At 49.0% G+C, this 22467-nt stretch overlaps 1 protein-coding gene across 7 annotated transcripts in view; it reads right to left on the bottom strand.

Annotated features, from left to right (window-relative positions):
- The window catches only part of SLC35D4 (solute carrier family 35 member D4), a 642891-nt gene that overhangs the window by 614853 nt on the left and 5571 nt on the right, over positions 1–22467 (bottom strand). For 4 of the 7 annotated variants that reach the window (XM_085605764.1, XM_085605763.1, XM_085605761.1 and 1 more), the window contains exon 2: positions 18193–18239. The exons of 2 other annotated variants lie outside the window; for them this stretch is intronic. In XM_085605764.1, coding sequence (XP_085461890.1) covers positions 18193–18239 — 47 coding nt within the window. Of the gene's footprint in view, positions 1–18192; positions 18240–22467 lie in introns of those variants that run through there. One more of the 7 variants, XM_085605766.1, reaches the window with a different exon arrangement.

Raw genomic sequence — 22467 nt, 5'->3', positions numbered from 1 at the left:
TATGTCCTCATCATAGGATAGATGGCGTGCTACAGCTCGAGTTGCAGAGCCTCCAGATTCCAAACTATTGCTCCTAGTCCGCGGCTTGGGTGGGTTGACTTGTGGAGGACTATACACCCTGACACGCATGCATACACCTATTTCTCTAGTGCCTATGATTCCTTCTCCCATTTAGATTACATCTTCCTTTCGGAGACACACATGCATAGACTGACCGAAGCTACGATTCTCCCTAGGGGGTTATCTGACTACTTCCCGGTGTCCCTTCTCCTTTCCCTGGACCCCAGGCGTTCCCAAATATGGTAGCGTCTGTCGCAATGGTTACTAAGGGATGAGAAATATAAGGCACATATACATACATCTTTAACGGACTATCTAATACATAACACCGACACAGTGGAGTCGCCGGTCACCCTGTGGGAGGCTATGAAACCCACTCTGTGGGGAGCAGATATTGCCTTCTATACTGCCCAGCGCAGGCTGCGACGTGACAGGCTGCTCAGAATTGAAGCCCAGATCCTTGATTGGAAACGCGTTAGTAGAGACGTAGCGGGACAGGCTGCGCACAGACAGCTGCTGGCAGTGCAGCAGACGCATGCCAGTTAGCTCCTTAACGAGGCCCGCCTTTATTGGCTTGCCACCCGTAGCCGGATTTACCAGTGGGGAGACAAATCAAGTGCACTGCTGCATCGCCTGTGTCAGCAGGCACTGCGCCCCCAGATGCCCCAGAGTATACGTGGTCCTAATGGGACTGCGCCTACAGACCCGTACGCCACTGGCGACAGCTTTGCCGCTTACTTCGCAGACTTCGATGCCCCACAGGAAGTATTGCCTGCTGCCACGGTGCAGACATTTATTGAGGACTTCCCTCCCCTCGCTTTGCCCGATACAGCACGAGACGCTCTGGGCGCTCCCCGGTCGGTAGATGAACTCCTGCCTGCACTATTGGCTATGTGAGTGGAAAAGGCACCATGCCCGAACGGCTACCCTTGTGAGCTCTTTCAAAAATATCACACCCAACTCTTAAAACTCTATCTAGCAGTCTTGGAGGCTTCCTGGAAGTGTGGAATCCTTCCGTCCGATTGGCGACATGCTGAGATTGTTGTGTTCTTGAAGCCGGGCAGTCCATCGGAACACATCTAGTCCTATCGCCCGATTTCTTTACTTAACGTGGAAGCTAAGCTTCTAGCTAAGGTAATTGCAAATCGTCTAGTCCCGTACATTACGGAGCTGATCCATCCTGATCAGGCAGGATTTATGCCGCACCATGCTTAACGACATAACATCAGGCGTGCCCATAATGCCATCGCTGCGGTTGATGAGCTTGACACTCCTGCCGCCCTTCTTTTGGCAGACATGAACAAGGCTTTCGATTCCCTTAGCTGGGCATATCTTTTTGCCTTGCTAGATCGCCTCAACATAGGCCCCTGGCTGCTCCACTTTATTCGCTTGCTCTACACGGACATAACTGCCTCAGTGCGAGTGGCTGATTCGGTCTCCAGAGGCTTTTGTATTGGGCGGGGGACATGCCAGGGCTGTCCATCCTCTCTCCTTATCTTTTTGCTCTAGCTATGGAGCGCTTGCGGCTTGGATACGGATAGACGCGCAGCTGCGCGGTTTCGAGTGGGCACCAGGTATCTCCGATCGCATTGCGCTTTATGCGGATGATGTTTTATTCTTTCTCACGGATCTAGACCGGACCGGTCCGCGTCTTCTCCGCATTATGCAGATCTTTGGCGAAACCTCTGGGCTCTATATGAACCGAGGTAAATCCTTTTTATGGCCGCTGCAAGGCGGAGATCGGCTGGGCGACTGGTCGCAGGAGGTAGTGGTGGCCCCAGACAGCTTTAAATATCTGGGAGTTTATCTCTCTTCGTCTCAGACCCTGGTGTGGTATAAGAACCTTGCCTCCCTATGGGCACAGGTGGGGGATCAGACACGAGTGTGGTCCCACCTACCTCTGTCTCTGTTTGGTAGGTCTGTTATCTTTAAAATGATCTCCCTCCCTCGTCTCCTGTACCAGTTACAGAATCATCTCTATCCGATAAAACCTACATGGTTTCGAAAATTGAATGCGATTCTAGCCCGCTACCTCTGGGGGGCGGTACGGCACGGGTGGCTCTGAGGACTTGCTTTTAATCTACTTACACCGGCGGAGTGGCCACCACCTATTCAAGCATATTACATGGCCTCCCATCTGCTTGTTCTCAACAATTGGTGGTATGGTGACCGTCGGGACCCGGCGTATGCAGTTGAGCATTGGCTTTTGGGGGATAATGCCCTCCACATGGTTCTTTATTCAGCGACATTGCTCGTGAGCTACCACCGGCCACAGCCACAATTTTTAAGATTTGGAAGGCAGCGCTTCGCCAGGTGGGCTGGTGGGGGAGACTTACTAGGGAAACTCCACTGTGGAACAATGGCTAATTACTACAGCCAACACACTTGTCTGGGTTCCGGGGTTGGGAGGCCATTGGGATTGACACGGTGGGGCCAGTACTGCGTGGATGCAACCTTAAGTCTTTTCTAGATATACAAACAGATTATGCTATGCCCCGTATGCAATTTTATCGGTATCTCCAATTCCGACATGGCTTTACCCCATTCCTGTCTCACCCGACAGAAATCACCAAATTTAACCCCATTGAAGCAAAGGTTTTTATGGGCAACTTAGTAGACCATAAAATTACTAAAATATATTGCACATTTATTAACAACACCCCTACCACACTGTCTAAAACCAGAGAGGCATGGCAGAAAGATCTGGGTCACCTAGAGGAGGATGACTGTGTGGAGGCTCTGGAGTCCCCACGCAGTGCAGCAATTGCGGCTTGTCTGCGTCTCATCCAGTTTAAATACTTGCACAGAGCCTATTATACCAGACACAGATTATGGCGTGCTGGACTCCTCGCATCGCCACATTGCCTACGCTGTAAATCTATAGAGGGTACATTCCTCCATACTGTGTGGTAATGGCCAATATTTTCAAAGTTCTGGAAGGGGGTGTTCGCATGCATGATGGAAGTCTTGGGATGGACCATTGCCTCCTCACCGAGACTTGCTCTACTACATATTACGGAGGACATAGGTGGGAATAGATATAAGCGCCACCTCTTATTCCTGGGCCTTACACTGGCCAAACGAGATATTGCCCGGGTCTAGAAAGTTGAATCCTCGCCTTCACTTGGAGTGTGGAGGAAAGGTCTAGATTTTTGTATGGGCTGGGAGCTTACGGTCTTCGAGGCAAAGGGATGCCCCCGTAAACACTACAAAATTTGGAAAAGGTGGGCCGATTATAGAGGATTATATCTGGAGCCCCCTTCCCTCCCCCATCTAATGCTGAAGAACCATTACTATGATACTACTTGACTGGCATGTACATAGTGTTTGCATTCACTTTGAATATGGATGGCAGGAATTTTCTCTTTATCTGGGGTTATTATGTTTCTTAAAAGGAGGCAATGTGGCACAGATGTCCGTTTGTTTTTTCTTTCTTTTTCTTTGTTCCTCTTTTTTTCCTTTTCTTTGTGGGTATCAATTCTTCTGGCAATATATTCTTTGTGGAACCAATCCTTATTTGTTGTTGAAAATATTGCTTCGTATATTTGTCACCATGTATATCTGCATGGGGTGCTCTAAGAGGCCCCTGTATCGTATTGGATGTCAACAATAAGATTATGTTGTGAAAAAAAAGGCCCTACACATTAATGGTACAACACTTTCATGAAATTCAATAAAAAACATTGAAAAATAAACAAAAATACATAGAGTACAATTTGGTCCTACATTGTAATCTCAGACTTCTGGTGACATTTACAAACCAGCACCTTTTCATGGCAATACAGGACAAAAAAATGTAGTTAAGTATTCTCAATTACACTGTTACTGTACAAAATGCAGTGCCACAAAATCCCAATATTTTCCACAGTTCATCGAAATTATATTGTAACAGACTCTCGGAAGCTTCACTACTGCCCATTGTTCAATTACTAACCTATCGATGAAAGTTTAAGCAAAACCAGAGCATGCAAAGGGCCATCAGGGCCAACTGTTAGCTGAACTTTGCAAAAGAAGCTTCACGCATCTCGCCTTGTGATCGCTAAGGGACGTGGCTTGGACATCAAAATGACGGTCGCACTTTAAGAGTGCTCCGGAACCCTCCTTCATCCGCTGCCATCTATGAGTCTTCAAGGACTCAATCCCTCCAGACCAATTTGAGGCAATTCTGATTGACGAGGGTTCCTGGGGCCCCATCTACTAACCATGTGGCAGTGACCTCACTCTCCCTCAACATGGTGGCCGGAGGGGGAGGCAGGCTGCTGAACGGTCCCAGTGAGTGCTGCGCAATCTTTAGACAGGGACTGCAGTTTGAAAATCCCTGCCTCTGCCCCTCCAAGGTCTCGCTCCCTTTCTCCCCACGCCCGGCAGTAGCCTCACCCAGCGACTCCCATAAACTGCTGCACGGGCCCCTGAGGCCGGCCCGGCCCCATGAAGCAGTTTGCTGCACCAGTGGGCCTCCTCTGGCCCATCCCCATTTCCACCTGCCCGCCCCCAGCCAGACTTCAACAACGACTGCGGTAGGGCGAGCAGCCTGCAACGGGGATGTAAGACCTCCATAGCCTCCCTCATCGGGAACATCCGGACCGGGCCGTGGACACCCTATAGCCACCTCATGGCCTTATCACCAATACTCGCACGGCCTAACTGACGTCCCTTGTCTGGGGGACTGTGGCATGAGGCCGACAACTGGGGGCCTGATCGCAGGACACAGGAATGGCCACCGCACCATGGGTCTGTTCACCTCTGCCGGGACCCCCCCCCCCACAGGCCTCAATCACCGGGCGCATGCAACTCCATGCGAGGTGACACCTCTTTAGGGCTGGGGGGGGAGGGGGGAGGGGGACTCCTTTGTGGCTCCCACTTTAACTGAACCGGCTCTGGGACCTAGCCATATTGGTATTGATGAACCTCGAGGTAGTGACATAGCTACCAATATGGATGTGTATCCACGGCCTACCCTCTGGCCACAATACCTAAGGGCTACCACGATCAGCTCTGTGCTAATGCGTCCCGTCCATCCACTACCGACGGGTGCTGTTAAGCGGGATTGCCGGCTCAGGCTGGGCCGCAGATCCTTGGATTTTGGGGTCGACACCTGCCATTCACTTCTCTGGAGGCTCGGGCCCGGACCCAGCTCTCTGTGAACGTTGGGACTACTTGTGGATGGCGGCTGTAGTTGGAGTGCTGGACTTTCTGGTTTCAAGCCCAGGAATTTACAGTAACAAACAAATAAGTCTACAGTATTTTACCACCCTTCAAACTTCAGCAATATTAATCGCTGTAGCCTAACCTTCACTAGCAACTCAATACCAGACCGCAAGACTCTTGGAGGACCGCCTCGTGGTGGAGCACACACCCTCTGCCACATCGCATCCCCACTTACTTGGCTGGGGGCCATGGTGTACTTCACAGCCGAAAGGGCATTGCTGGTGGTACCTAGCTCTAGGACCGGGCTGCTTGTGCTACCGTGTCATTGTGGTAAGTTGGTTGGGTGTCTTCTGGCATTAGATCTTGATGCCTCATCTCCTTATCAATATGGTTAAAGACAAACTCACTAGGCCAATAGCCTCCCAAACTCGAATGGATCAATACACAATGGGCCATGGGCAAGCCGGAGGTACTACCTTGGATAAACCACTGTCACCAGCAAGCGACCTGGCCACAATTCTTCAAGCTATCTTCACCTCCTAAGACTCAGTGGAAACGAAGATTGGGGAGGAGCAAGTCAACATGGCTCTTCTGCCCCAGGATCTCCACAATGCCACGAATAGGATAACGGAGGCTGAAACCTGATTGTCCACAGTAGATGATCTCACTGCCCTGGAGTCCCAAATCTCCTGACTTCTCTCGCACATGACAGAGCTCTATCGGCGAGTAGAAGACGTAGAAAATTGCTCCCAGCGCAACAATCTGCGCTTTGTGGGTATATCAAAAGGTATGGAGTCCATACAAGTTGCGGAATTCCTTGAAACCTGGCTTAAATCTTGGATGCTGGCAGACCTCCCGTCTGCATGGTTTGCGATCAAAAGGGCACACAGCGCCTTAACACCTATGCTGCCTCCGAGAGCAGCGCACAGGCCCATGATTACCCGCATCCTTAACTTTAAAGATACAGATGCCATCTTGCGAGAGGCCCGCTCTCGCCCAGACCACAGATGGAGCGATGCAGAGGTGCTCATCTTTCCAGTCTAAACCAGGGAGGTGCAACAGTAATGCTGGTTATATGCGGCAGTCAAACAAAAACTTGATGTCCTTAACCTCTCCTACCGGCTTCTATTCCCGGCCCGGTTGTCTTTGCGAATAAAACCCACATCTTTGACAACCCAGAAACAGCCTGGACATGGCTTACCGAGGAAAGGCCACTCCTTCGGCTGAACGGAATCCCACCTTCAGAAACCAGTCCCCAGGGGTCAGTGAAGGCAGCAAAAACTCCCAAACTGCAAAGACCTTGTGCTCCCATAAACGGCGAGGAGCAAAAACAGCAAGTTTGCCTTCACCGTCTCCTCCTGCTTGCTCCATCCTTGACCCCATCTGCCAGTGGGGGTGAGGGGAGGACGACTCTTTGCAGACTCAGGATGACCACCTGGCGAGGAACTCAACACCTCCCAACACACAAGTGATAAACTCTGACTTGTCAGAGAGCCCCACGATCTGATCAGCACGATCCCGGGCTCCTGACAGCATCCAGATGCTGAATCTGTATATTGTTTCTCAAGTAGTTCAGTCCCTGAAAAGCTGCATTTGATCCTACATCAATGAGGGTTCCCCCGCTCAACTCCTGGTCACAAGTTGTATTGTGCTTTTGTTACTAGTTTATGGATGACAGACGCTTCTGATGTAGACGTATGGGGGGTTGTTGGGGGGATAAGTTTGCGAGAAGCCCTGTTGTGTGAGGCGTTCTGTTTGTTTATATGTGAAGTAAAGTTTCACACCACACTCAGATATGCAATGATGCAAAAATTTATGCAACTAGTCTTTGGTACACTGTCACTTGCTGTACACACCGGGCGGAAGCCATGGGCGACCTTCCGCAAAGGGACAGGCTTCCCCTGTCTCTTTCAACCACCTGCACTATCCACATTCAGACATGGGGCATCCATGGGTGCTATCCTGGAACATTAACGGTCTGCTGGATCACGTGAAGCGCACGGCGATCCTGAGATTTGAGAGTCGACACTGACAGGGACCAGGAAATGGGACCGCATCGGCATTTTGCAACTAGGCAACATATGGTCTGGGACCCACATACGCTCCTTTCAGGAGCCTCATGAGTCCTATGCACTCTCCTCTTCTCAGTTCTACAAATACTTACAACTACACCATGCACTACATGTTCACGTACCCTGTACCACCTCTCTACCTGAATTCAGTCCCCTAGAAGCCAAACTCCTCATGGGCACCCTGAACAAATGGGGGCCTCTCACAGATTTAGTGCACCCTTATGATCATTGTCCCTAGTACACTGGACCATCTAAGAACACGCTGGGAGAACTGGTTGGGACCACTCGAAGATGAAAACTGGCAGGACACCATGATGGCACCTTGCATCATAACATTCTCCTTCCGGCTCTGTCTGGCCCAAACCCTTTATCTCTACTGTACCCATCTCACCCTGGCCAGGTTACATCGGGCAGGCCTTCTTCCTGCTCCCACCTGTCCCCGCTGTTCCAATGCCCCGCTGATTTCTACTACATGGTATGGTTATGTCCGATGAGCCAAAGATTCAGGACGGCAGTGACCAGGGAACTTTGTGAGCCACTGGGCAGAGAGGTGCAACTCTCCCCATAGATGCTGCCGCCTGGGATCATGGAGGGTTCTGATGGCTTGAGAAAAGATTGGGCGTTTTTGGGTACGGCTACCATGGTGGCTAAACGAGACAGAAGCCAGTTGGAAAAATCTGACTCCTCCCACAGTGTCACAGTGGTGGTGGACAGGACCGGTGTGCACAGAAGAAGCCTGAATCCAGGGAATGTTCCTCGAAACACAAACGCATATGGGGGAAATGGCTGGGCCACTGGAGCTGAGCCCCGGACAATAATGTAATTTTTTGCCTTTACGACCTTGTCTCCTATGTGGTTGTTTGCTTTGCAATATTGTCTTCGTTTGTGCATCTGCCTCACAGTATACTTGACATGTATCCTTTTGTGTCATCTGAGTGGTGCATTTTCACAGTGTTCAAACTCAATAAAATTGGTCATCACAAAAAAAAGTGGAACAGTGGCTGACTGTGGAAGGCCTGGGAGCCTCCGTCGGTGGAGATGTGGCAGAAACGGATGGATCATTGCGTGAGTCTGGAAAGGCCTCTCTATGCAGCGCAGGGGTGCACACACAAACCTTCCACGGTCTGGAAAAACTGAGGTATATTCAGAGGTATTCTCCTCAAACCCGGGGACAGGCAGCCTTGGACCGTGAAGTAATGCTCTTGGAGACCTCGAGGAGAGGTTCACGGGTGGTTTATATGAACTACATTCTGAAGGACATGTGCAAATGTGTATCAGTAATGGGGCTGTGCGATCGTATCTCCTCTGTTTGTACTAGGGTGAAACTCAATCAAATAGGATATAAAAAATACAGAACGTGTAACTTACAAAACATTTCCCTATATTGCAATCTTGGTGTTCAGGATGGTGACATTTACAAACCATTTGACCTTTGACCATGTAGTTTACAACATCACCAGAATCCCTTGATGGCAATATAGCATCAAATTACACGTTTACCTGTCTTGCATAACCTAACATGGGCATTTCTTAGGCATATGTTGACCTCTTGGGGCATTTTGGAGCTGATTAACAGGTGTCTATTGCGAAACAACTCAATTGTACTCATTTCATAGACCTTGGAAGGATGAAAGGCTCAGTAGACCTGCAAGAATTTGAACCACTGACCATGAGGTAAAGCACATATCCTTGAAGTGGACATATTCGTCCACAGAGCCACCAGCCCTGCCAATGTTTTTGTATATGCATTGTTTGCATTTCTGCATGTGCATTTTGGGATATTCTATGTAGATTCTTCAATGTTGCCACCGTTATTTCAAATAAAAAAAGACTTTCCGTATGGACGTTTTTTTTTTAACATGTTTTTATTAACATTTTATCCCGCATGAATCCACATACATTATTAGTATTTTCTCCATAATATAGTGCCCACAACATGCATGATACAATCGACTTTGGAGAAGAATTATTACAAAAGGTTAGTACAGTAGCCAAAGGCTCCGGATCATAGTCATATCAACATTTGACTGGTCCAGTAGGTAAGTATACCAACAGCTAGAGGTACCCCATTCGGACATTGCAGGACCCCAACTTTAGGGGTCTGCTCCTCTGCCTTCCTGGTCCCATATAAGGGTACATTCTTGGAAGCATACAACGTGTTTATGTCTGCGTATGCGAAGTCTCCACCACTTCATGACCCTATAGTCATAGTAAAAAAAAAAAAACATGTGAAAATGGGAATTAAAAAACTGGGAAGTTAGCTGCCTGTCAGTGTCCAGTAGGGTACTACACATACGTAGCGCGTCGTAAGTCTCACTTAGTGCCTGGGTAGGGAGGGGAAAGGGGAGGGAGGTGGAGGAAGGGAAGGGGAGGGGGGGGGCAGGCGGGGGAGAACCGACCCGCCCCCATCAGTCATCCCTGCGTATCAACCCAACCCCCCTGATGAGGGGGGGGGGGGAGAAGGAAAGGGGGAGAAGGGGGGCAAGAATCCACTCCATTCAGTCATTCCCTCCGGGCTCCAGGGGGGGGGGTCGCGGTCTCGGCTCGTGGCATCTGGGGAGTCCGGGTATTCCCACGCATGTATTATATCTATCTCAATTGGTCTGCTATCGGACGCAGTGGCAGCCCTCTCAACTCTTCCCTACACAGCGCTCTCTATTCTGCCCCAGCCCACGTCGTTACCTACCTCTGCCACACAGCGGCCGGCGGTCCCGCAGGTGCTTTCCATGTGATTGCTATGCGCCGTCTTGCCAACGCCAGAGCCAGATCTATTAACTTTTTTCCAGCTTGGGTGGCCTAGGAAAGAGTCCCAGCAGACAGACAGCCACAGTGCAAGGAAACACACGGTCTAGTGTATCATTGAGCGCCGTGAGTACTACATTCCAAAATGCCTGTGTAACCCAACATGCCCAAGTGGGTCAGCGAGATCTTGCGCAAGGACGCACTGAACCATTTAATTTGGTGTCTCGCTGTGCCCAGGGTAATCAAGGAATGCAGCAAAGCATGCGTTCCGGTTCCTCCCGATTCCCAGCCCCATAGCTGAGCAAACGTCCTCTGCAGCGTCTCATATACTAAAAATTGGCCCGCGGGTAGTCCACACCCCTCCACCAACTCTGCAAAGGGAAGCAAAATCTTCTCTTGGTAACAGTCCCCCGCGGTTTCGAGGCCCACCGCCGCCCAAGGGGCCAATTGCTCTGCAGTCATAACCTACTGTGGTTCGACGTGGGGCAGTCCCCCCAGGGGCAGCTCTGAGGAGTATTTCGGAGTGTCAGGTATCCTCTTGAGAATATGCCTCCAACATTGAAATGTCGTAGTCTGTAATACAGATGTGTAGGGAACTCTTGTCGTGTGCATTAGGATTTTTTGCCAACAACAAACTGGGTGTCTGGCCAGGTTCTGTTAAAAATGTTCTGGCTACATTTACACCCTCCAGCCATTGGGCCAGCCACTGCATCTGGGCCGCAAGCTGATACAGCTCAAAATCAGGAACTCCCAAACCTCCTGCATCCATAGGGCATTTCAATATCGTAAGTGACATACTGCATCTGCGATCCCCCCATACCAGGTCTCTTACCGGGGAGTCCAAGGTACGAAACCAGGCCCTGGGCAATGTCACTGGCATATTGGCAAAATAGTACAACACCCGAGGGAGCATAATAATTTTTATCAAGGATATCCTGGCCATGATGGGGAGACGTAATGTGCCCCAAAACTGGACACTAGATCGAAGGGATCTCAGCGCTTTCCCCACATTCCCTTCTCTCAGGTCCTGCAAAGAATGGAAGATCTGAATGCCCAGATATCGTAAGGTTTCCGACGCCCAATTTATGTCCGCAGGAACCCCCAGCGGGCGCACTACAGGTCCAGCCACGGGAAAGAGATCTGTCTTACGTTTGACTCGTAATCCTGACAGGTCCCCAAACAGCTCCAAGTATCGCAGAGCCGTGTCTGTCCCCTTAGCCGCATCACAAAGATACACTAATAAATCGTCAGCATATAGGGAGCCCTTCCCCCTAGGGTCAACCCTATGCCCTCACTTCCCTGCCAAAACAATTCAGCCATGTGGCGACAAGGGGCAGCCCTGATGGGTGCCTCGCACCACATGGTACTGCGAGGAAATAGTTTTACCAGTCCTGACCCTGGCCGTGGGGAAAGTATACAACAATCGCACCCAAGCCACCCAGTCATCCCCCATGCCAAAACGCTTCATAACCGCCAATAGATAGTTCCATCCTACAGTATGAAAGGCCTTTTCTAGGTCAATCGATAAAATAGCAGCCTGTTGAATAGCGGGCGCTTCAGGGTGGTAATGTACCGAGAACAATCGACGGAGGTTGTACGAGGTGTTGCGGGAGAGAATAAATCCGTTTTGGTAGGGTGGACCAGGTCCCGTATGTGCGGGAACAGCCAAAACGCCAGCTCTTTGCTAAGGATCTTAAAATCAGTGTATGGAGAGGGGACTAAAATCTGTCACTTCAGCGTCCAGGGATGCAGTCTTAGGAAGCGGGACCACTAACGTATCGCGCGTAGTAGCTGTCAGGCAACCCGCTTGAAGAGATTCCGCAGTGTCACCAGCCTTGGTGCCAACTCACTCCCATATTTCTTATAGAATTCCCTCAGCAAACCATCTGGGCCGGGAGTTTTCCCAGTGGCCGTAGCGGCAATAGCACCCTGCACCTCCTCCAGGGTCACCGGCCCACCTAAGTCCGCGCTCGCCTCCTTGTCTAGTGTACGAAGACCAAGCAGCTCTAAAAAAGCCTCAACAGCTGTACTGGAGGGCCCCGGGGGGGCAGCATATAGGGATTTATAGTAATCCATAAACAAAGTATTGATATCACTTAGGTCATGCAGGGTCACACCATCGATCCTCCTTATGCGCATAATCGGGGATCCCTGTGTCTTGAGCCAAACCAGCCAGGGCAACAAGCGACCAGCCCGTCCCTCCTCTCCTCGTACCCCATCCACATAAGACTTGTAATCATGGGACTCAAGCTGTTCCAAAGTAGAGGCGTACTGCTCGCGTTTATCCAGGAGGCGCGCACGGGCCCGTGAGTCACGTCCCTGGAGATTATCCTACTCCCGTATTTCCCCCTCCTGTTATAGCAATTCGGGGTGCAGCTCCCTACGCACACAGTTTGTCCCATGCAATGTCCCTGCACCACCACCTTAAACGCTTCCCACTCAATCAAAGCAGTAGAGGCCGAGCGCTCATTATCAACAAAGTAGTCACAAATTAAGGATTGCAGAGCGTCAGCAAAGGGAACATCTTCAAGGGACCCTGGAGTGAGGCGCCATGTTGGTATTGGGGGTGTCCTCCCATGTGGGCGGAATGTCGACAACAATGGACTATGATCAGACAAGGTGCGCCCCAGATATTCTGTATGTGTGATAGAGTCACTAAGGTTGGGGGAGCACCAATAGGCAACTAAGCGGGTGTAGAGTTGGTCCATGGGGGAGTAAAAGGAGTATTCCCGCATATCTCCGTGCTGTATCCTCCAGACATCGTTCAGCCCCCAATGGGACATCCAATTACACAGACCAGCCGCCACTCTGCGGGTCTGGGCTCCAGGCAGGGGAGATGTGAGTGATCCAGGTTCACATCTATTACCACATTGAAATCCCCACCTATAAGTACTGGACCTACCATCATGTTTGCCATACGAGTCAATATGTCGGCCATATAGGCCAATTGGTCCTCATTGGGGGCATACACACAGCCCATAGTAATCTCCCTTCCATACAGTCTCCCCAATAGAAAGACACACCTGCCCTCTTTATCTATAACAGATCGTAGAAGTACAAAAGGCACTCCAGCTCGATTCCAAATTAAGGCCCCCCTGGGCGTAGGCCGAGAAAGACGTGGCATACACCTGCTCCCTCCATCGTTTACGTAGCCTTTCCACCTCCTTTTGAAGCAAATGAGTTGCCTGCAGGAAGGCTATCGGAACGCCCCACCTTTTAAGATAATTATGAATACTATAGCGCTTAGACATAGATCCCAACCCCCTAATATTCAACGTAAGAAGTTTCAGCATCTGGTGTTGCGTAGGCATTTACCAATTAAGTGTCCCCTCCCCCCGGTAACCCCCCTACCCTCTGGCCAGAAATGTAACACAGCACCCACATCATAGACACGACAAAAAAGAAACCAAAGCAAAATGAGTTATTAACGGATCCCAACGTAGACCAACTCCCCATCCCCAGAGCAGCATGGCAACGGCCACCCACCCAAACCCTCCGCATCTTGTACAGTCAGTCGAGGGCCAAACCACCTATTGAATGGTCCTACAAGGGGGGCGGGGGGGTTGTGACCTTACCAGGAGTCTCAAGTGTTTGGGTAGTATACTAGAGGGACGTGCCGAGCACCGACCGTTTCTTTAATCAAACCTGAACCCTGTTACCTTATTGTTCTTGTGCGGCCCGCCACCTCCCATAGCCCAAACTCCACAAGCAGGTCCACTCCACTTGGCATTCCCCTCTATATGATCTCATCTGCTGATTGTGGGGTGATCTTTGGCAAAATTAATCTGTCTGCATTAGAGGAGTCTCTGTCCGATCCCCCCGTGCCCCTCGGCGAGGGTGAGCCCACCTCAGACAGTTACTTGTCGTCCTGCATCATCTCTGCCACCGTTTGTAGTGCGGCCGCCCGTTCGCGCTCCGTTTGTGAAGGGCTCGGCTTCTTTGGGGCGTTACACCACAGTCTTCTCCTGGATCGTTTTCCAGTTCGCCGGGCCTGGAGAGGCGGCACCTGCTCTTGTGCCGTCCGAGGTACCCCAGTCTTGTACTCTTCCAACTTATCCCAGGCCGCAGAGGCAGTATCACAAAAGTGCGTCTTGCCATCCTTGATGATGCGTAGCCGAGCAGGGAAGATGAGAGTATTGGAGACTCTCCGCTCTCAATGCCCTCTTGACCTCCAGAAAAGAGGCTCGATTCCGTTGTACTTCAAAGGTATAATCCGGGAATATTGAGACCTTGCTGTTTTTCACCTCAAACGTACCATTAGAGCGAGGTCTGGAGTAGGATGTCCCTGTCCCTGTAATGCAGCACTTTAGCCACCACCAGTCTCGGGGGACAGCCCGGTGGCGGCAGCCTCGCCGGGACCCGATGTGCTCTTTCCAGAGTGTAGAATTGTGTTATTCCCTCTGGAGCTACAACTGTGCTCAGCCAGGGCTCAAGGTAGGACATCATGTCTCCGCTTTCAATTCCCTCCGGGAGACCCAGGACACAAATGTTATTCCTCCGGTTGCGCCCTTCCCTGTCCTCCGCTCTACGCTTCAGTAATTTTACCCTGTCCCTGAGGTCCATCATTTGCTTCATTGTCGCCTGGTGGACCGGGGACAGTTCCCCATGGGAGGATTCCACCACCTTCACCCGGTCACTGAGTTTCAGATGTTCAGCACGCAAGAGGCCCAGTTCCACAGACACTGTGATGATATCTTGGTGCAGTGTCTCCTTAGTGTCCGAAATTGCCTCCAGGATCTTCGCCAACTGTTGCTGCACAGGTTCTTCTATACCATGCGTCTCCAGGGGGTTTCGAAGTCGGCCCCCTCTGGCCCTCTCCCAGCTCCGGGGCGGACTCCCGGGCTTTCGCTCTGGGTTTTCCCATGGCTGAGCCACAAGGCCGTCAGCACCCTAGTGCAGCTCAGGCCCAAACACCACAAAGCCAGACACTGTAGGAACAGCAGGCAGGGTCCCCGGACATATAACCCCTAACCTCAATTGCGCAGTGGTGTCACCTCGTGTGGAACAAACTCCTCGGTGTAGGTCGCAGCCCAAGCCACTATTCCCCGGCGAGAATCTGTGGCGCGTCGTGGGTCGCCTTAGCCATGCACAATGCACCCACCGCTCCATGAGTAACACCCCTTCACCATCCAGGGTCATGCAGGTATTTTCCAGCAACACTAGATCCACAAGTCTAGAAGGGGGCCACACCGCAGGCCCCAGACATCTGCGCCATATCCCTCCGGGTCCAGTCAAAGATCTAGCTTCCCACAGCCAGGCAAAGTTTCACAGTAGGGGTCCGGGCAAGGGGCCTCTAAGAGCATGAAGTCCATGTAGCACGGGCCGTGTCTAGCCACACGTGAATGTACGCCTCTAAACATCAGGGCACACTGGTCCCTCAATGGCCCAAAATCCGCCTCAAATATAGCCAGCCAGGTCAATGTCAATAGGGAAACGGGAAGACCGGGTCCAGCACGCCTTCCACAATCCCTCACCGTCCACCAGCTCCAGCCATGATAGTAGAGGGGCACAGAGAATCAGAAGGGTGCGAGCGCCTGCACAGTGATCAGTCACTCACTTCAGGTAGGGCGCCAAGGAAGCTCCGCTCCGATCACCAAGCGGGATGTCCCACGGGTCCGCACAGCCGCAAATTAGAAAACTGCCCTTGGGTGGGTTTTCGGGTTGCTCGCAGCTCCGGGCACCGCTCCGCCGGCTGCCCACGTCATCTCAGGCTGCACTCGATCTCCATCGGTGTATAAAATATGCCTCAGGGTCCACGTCCGCGCCAAACCACTCAGGCCTGGTGCAGCGCGTCTCCTCCAGGATGTAGAGTTCCCGGACGCCGCGACCCAGCCCCGGTCCGGCCCCCCAGGTCAGCCTCCCGTCGTCTCCGCAGGCACCATCCGGCAGCTACGCAGGTCTCAGTAGCATCGTTAAAGCCCGGCCCCGCTGTCGTCGGAATGTCATTAGCAGGGGCAGCGGGACACCAGGAACACTCCGGTCGCACTAGCGAGCGCGGCCGATGGCAGTGATGGAGCAAGGATTCAAAGAAAAGAACCTTGCTCGAATCAACCTCTTGTTAACAAGTACTAACAAGTAGGAATAGAGACTTGAAAGAAAATGAACATACACACGACATTCATAGACAGGGAACAGGCTTTCTGCTTGCTGAAATAACAAAGAATATTGTGCTACGTAACTGAAATCCCGCTTGAAACCAAAAATTGCCTTGCGCATGTGCGAAACTGTCCTGCGTAAATAACCACGTGGTTAACCCATGTGAAGAAGAAAAGTCTCAAGCATGCGCCAGGATTTGCTAACTGTAGGTCTTGAAGTTCCGCATGCCAGGCATATGCTCGCCTGGATTTTAAAAGAAGTTTTTCGCTACTAATGATTTGCTTAACAAAACAAAATAACATGGGGTAGAGTAGAAGGGGGAGGTAGGCATTAATAATAACATATTTGAGAAATTAACATCAGTTTATGGTTCTTTCGTCAATAGTGAAAGTTTTGGGCCTGATGTGCTAAGCCAAAAGAAGATGGTGGGTGAAACGTAACGCAAGTTGAGTCTGCATACTAAGATCTGGGAAATGATCTGCTGACCGGAACATTGAATCGCTACCAAGAACCAAGGACGTGTGCTTGGGAAAAGCTCCTCAACTGAAGAAATTATATAAAAATTGTATCTATCTATTTTGTGAAACGCATGTGAAAGGAAGTGTCCTGAAATTTGAATAAATTAAGTGGGAAGGGTTTACTAAACAAAGAACTAGTAACGAATTTTAGGATGACCGCATGAGGGGAGGACAACTCCCCTGCCCCGGCCCAATCACAGTTCACGATCCACAGACATTTGCAACCTTTGAGAGAGGGACATGCAAAATTAAAGGGTATAATTTGAGTGACTTAAGATTGAGATAGAGAGAGCTGCTACGAACAGATGTTGATGCTGAGTGAGGAGTGGGCAAGAACTGCTACTGGGAAGAACAGACTGAGAAGATTCAATGCTTAAGACAGCCTAATTGGATTGAAGATTTGCGGAAGAATATCGAGGAGGGAGAGAGTGTAAGAGAGGGATGCGCTGGTGCGTCGGGTCCTAGAAAAGTGTAGTAAGTATAATCCTATCCTGCTCCTGCCCTATAGTCTTTGTCTCCTGACTCCCACCAATCCTTTTGGCCAGGGGTTGGGTTTCCCATTTCTTACTTAGGTAATTATTCTTTTATCTTAAATTTTGCAGAATCATTGCATAGGTATGAGTTATTGTGTCTTTTGTCTCTTCATCTATCACTCTTTGTGTATTTGAATGGTATTTGTTAAATGAATTTCCTCTCCCATGAAAGTTGATGGAGTTTTCACTGTGAATCTGTACAAATGAGCGTTCATTTTGATTGAATTATTAGATAAAATCTATTGAATCTTACTTGGAGTCTGTGATCATTTTATTGAAAAGTTGTAATATAAATTAATGAATTTGTTAATATCACCATCAACTACTCGACTAATGGTCCATTGACCAAAGGAAGAGTGTTGATCTGTGAAGATTAGGCATTGACTAATTCAGATTAAATAAAACAAAACTTGATCCCCAGCGAAATAGTCCGGAAATCTGAATGTGTATATGGGCCCATTGTGAATGATACGTTGATGTGTGAAAAGTTTATCCTACCCTTTTGCTGGATCAGTAGGAAACAGCGTTTTCCCCCTGATAATTGGACGGTCGGTGCGGAGCTATGCGCTCACGCGCCCGCCACTGTCGGTTGCCAAACCACGCCCCCTTTGTTCCAACATTACTACAGACTCACTACTACCAGCTCTGTAGGGTGTGATTTTGTTTGTGTATATCGCCCATTTACATCATTTGTCACAATCTTTTCACCCCATATGTTTCACTGTGGCGTTAAAACATGTACTCCTTTCCGATTTAAACTGTGCCTCATCTCAAATTTCTTAGGGTGCCATATGCATTTCAGATATGGCAGAAAAACAACGTAGACACAACCAGCAGATGAACATTACACTCTAACGACATCTCCTGAAGAAACATCCTAAATGTATTCCTGCGCCCAATCCCTCTTAAAATAGGCTGTGGTGCATGCTGCCTGGGACATTCATATGTTATACAACAAAAACAGACACAGCATTTGAATGTTGGATCAGTGGTTTCAAAGTAATATTTCAATGCAATACTCACCCTTGAAAAAGGGTAGGGTAGGTGAATTTCAGGACAGACAGGACATACTGGAAAACAAATACGGAGTTAATTGGACGCCTCACAACATTGTTAGAACAAATATACACTTGACAAAGTTAGAGGCATAAACATGTATAAAACGTTACAAATTGGAGCAATCCAGCATGAATGCAAATAATAAAAATGCGCTTGACATCTGATATTATAAAACGGAGCAACATATAAGACATATTTTGAGCTAGTTCTCTCATCATTTGTCAAAGTCATATTTCATGGTAAATGGAGTTCTCATCATCATGAAGATCTCTAGGATCGAGAATCTGTGTTTTGTGAGCCACAACTTGTAATGAGCCTTTCCAGAAGCTCTTGAACCTCAGTTTGACTTTGATTTTCAGTCAGTAGATTCATTTAGTTTCTGTTACCGCACTGGTTAGGTGATCAGTTTCTGACCTTGCCTATTATCCTACACGTAATACCACACAAACGGTCGTCTAAAGCACTTTATAGCTATACCGGAGGAAAGTGCACCAGTTTAAAAAAGATGAATCACTTTCACACTTCATACGATAAACTTTAGTCGAACGTTATCAAATCAGCATAAAAGCAATATATTACTTTAATCACTGAATGATAAATAATCAGAATAAAAAAATAAGAGCATACATAAAAATACAACCCAACAATCAACCTTCCCATCTGATGAAAAAAAACATTCTATTTCTTACACGTAGAGAATTTTTAAGAAAAGAACTGACATGATCACAGATCGCTGGTGTGCTCAGCCTCAGCAGATACAGCAAAGACGGTCTACATCTGATCAGACCCGACCCCTCAGTACTGGAATTAAGAAAAGCCACATGAATGAAATGTGAACAAAAATACAAAGTGGGGTACACTTTGAGTTGAGCTTTAGTCACAAGGGCAGAAAGAATAGATGGACCGTCACACTGCCCAAGAGGAAAGCATAACTGCCATCTGATAATCCCTATTCGGAATCTGGTTAGAAAGATCCTATGCCAAGAACGAAATACAAAATCCAGACACTGCTCTAACCCTGGGGCAGTTTGGATTAAAACATATTCCTTATTCTGGGTTTTGACTAGCACGGCCGCCTCCCACGCCCGCTGTCTACGTTTCATAAAAGATTTTTCAAACCAGGACCTTGCAACTTTTGACAGGCTCAGGTCAAGAAAAGATATATAGCTCGTCCAGGAAGGTGAACATCTTCTTAGTATATTCTAACTGGGGCATTTGAAGGCCCCTCACAGAACAGGCAGCCCTCGACAATTTCTCTATTAAACAAGACATGGGGATTACTCCAGACCGAGCACCACAACAAGGGGCCAGATTGATATGATCTTCAACATAATCAAGCCCTAGTTCCTCGTGCAAAATAAAAGGGGGACCTCAATACTGCACAGAGCCTTCAACAGGGTTAATTGGCACTCCCGGGTCGGCTGTGCGGGAGAACTTGGCCACGAAGTGTACTTGGAGGGAACTCCCAGCTAACAGTTAAACAGTCGTAATGAGTGCCCCGCCAGGTACGCACCGATGGCTTGGTGGTTTCTGAGGTGTGTCATGAGCGATGAGGTGAAGTGGGCTGGTATGGACTGTGGCAGCTACCCCCCATGGAGAGCAGGGACCCCCCTTCTGCCCCATTAATATTGAACAACGCCAAGTTCAACAACTGGAAGTGGTGGAGTAAAAGGTGATTGGTGTCCAGAGGGGTACTGCAATGGGATAGTGCAGAGTGGCAAAGAAGATTCAGGCCAACAAAATAATGAACTATTTTGTACCGAAAGGTGGTGAATCTCCGCAGGAGGTGAAGAATGAATGACAATATGGGAAAGGCCCTGAACCGACCCCTTTGGACATTATGACTACAATTCAGAACACTCAAGCTGCTCTATAAGGAAAAATAGACTCTGTCTTCTTAGAAGCGAATCTTCTAAGAGCGGATATGCGTATTATGGCGGACCGTGTATCTGAGACAGAGGGCCATGTCAGCACAATGTGAGAAGAAATTAAAACCCTGAAAAAAACGGTGGCCGCACTGACAACCCGGGCATCCACACTGAAGGGGCCACTCAAGGACACGTAAGGAGCACTCAAAACATAATAATCTTCGATTTTTGAGGTTCCCCGAGCACCTAGAGGGCCCCTCAGATGAACTCTTTCTCGAAGAATATATCACGGATACATTACAGCTGTATAAATTCTTCTACATAGAACGGGCCTATCGTTCGGTGACTGCCCTAATGCCGCCTGAGACTCCCTTCCCAGGGCAATGATTGCCAGACTGTTTAACCACAGAGACCGTGACGCGATCCTACAACACGCCCACAAAACTGGTTCAATACAATTTGAAAACTCTACTAGCTTAATCTTTCTGGATTACATGAGGGAGGTCCAGGATATGTGTAAATCCTTTATGTCAGTAAAGAGGAAGCTGAGGGAGCACCAAGTACATTACAGTATTATAATCTCTGCCAAACTGTGCATTCAACATGCTGGAAAGTTGCAATTCTTCACTTCTCCAGAAGCAGCCTGGGACTGGCTAGAGAAGATGGTGGAATTCCCAAAGGTCGGTAGAGAAGGTGCCCGACTGAGCGGATGGGGTTCCCCTGCAACAACACATTATAAAGCTGAGAAGGGCAGGATTCCCCTGGCAGGCGGGACGGATGGAGAAGATCAGGGCGTATAATCGTCTGCAAAGGACCCGAAAGCTAGCCACTCTACAAACGCATATAGCAGATTGGATTACTTTCTGGCACAGGTCAGTCACAGACATCAATTCGAGGGAGTGACTTACTTGGCACGTTACCCATCAGACCACTCTCCCCTTACGACATCCTACATTGCAGATAGGGGTTTGCCCAGGGAATCCCTCTGGCATCTACAAGCTGAGGCTTTAACAAAGAAGCTATTTTTGCAATGGTTGCCGGACACCCTGTCAGCTTACTTTGAGACCAATTCGAACAAAAAAAGCAAACTAGAGCAACAGAGTGGGAGGCAATGAAGGCCGTGATTAGTGGTGAATGTATGTCCAAAATATACGGGTTGAAACATGAGAAGGAAAGTTTGCTGACAGTGCAGGAAACGCATTTAAGGATCTAGAGAATTTGCTATATACAGAGTTTAATTTGAGCCGGTAGTTTCCGGGGCACAGCATCAGCACTTAAATGCCAACACTGGCACTTATGAGTCTTCCTTATGGTGGCGCTGTTTATCTTATTTTGAGATGAGTGCTCCAAAACTTGTTCATCAATTCAATATCCATTAAAAATTACTAATACCTGCCACCCAAGCAATTCTTATAGCTTTTTGGGGCCTGCAATAGTCAGAACTGTCACACTGGTAGAATGTGATGGTTAGTAGGTGTGTTTTGTATTGCCATTGGCAGCACTGGCAGAGGCAACGGGTGGTGCAAGCTGCAGTGGCCTCCCGATGAGGGCCCTGGCGCTTATTTATTTATTACTAATTAAGCACTAGCCATCCACCACCGCACAGAATGCAACTTTATGGGCGAACACATAAAATGCGTTATTGAACACATGGGACAGGCTAGACAAATTTACCGCCAAAATGTATGGACAAAGGTTGTACAGAGAAACGGATAAATAAAGTAGATTGGTTGCTTAAGAAAGACTTATTAATGCAATCCTCACTCTAAATATGCGCGCTGGCTACACACAACACCATAAGACGCCCAAGTGCCGAAATAAGCCCTACTTAACGGCACTCTCCTTACCTCAGCTGTCTCCGGATGATAGGGATCAGCTGAATGCTCCCCTGAGCAGGGAAGAACTAATAATAGTCATTACTGACATGCATAGGGCTAAAACTTCATGAGAGGATGGTTTGACAGTAGAAATTTACCTGCACAGTACACATCTGCAGGATGAGAAACTTCTGCTAGTTTATCAAGAAGCATATAAGCAAGGGTTACTGCCAGAATCCATGCGTGAGGCGTATATTGGTCTTTTTCCAGATTGACACATGTACTGCACGTGGTGGGAATAGCGGAGGAGGAGTACGTGCTTGCCCTTCTTGATACTGAGAGAGCCTTTGATTGCGTTAGTTGGGGGTGCATGCGGGTGGTTTTACAAAGAATGGTCTGGGACAGACATACTTCAAATGGGTTACACTGTTGTATGCACAGCTGCATGCTCGAGTCCGTACGGGCGGTTGATATCAGAAATGGTATATGAAATGGAGCGGGTGTAGCGACAGGGCGGTCCCTTGTCGCTGTTACTGTTTGCTTTAGTAATGGAA

The sequence above is a fragment of the Triturus cristatus genome, chromosome 5_1 (genome assembly GCF_964204655.1).
Source record: "Triturus cristatus chromosome 5_1, aTriCri1.1, whole genome shotgun sequence".
NCBI lineage: Eukaryota > Metazoa > Chordata > Amphibia > Caudata > Salamandridae > Triturus > Triturus cristatus.
Note: the sequence above shows the minus strand (reverse complement) of the source record. Positions and strands in the feature narration are given on the sequence as shown.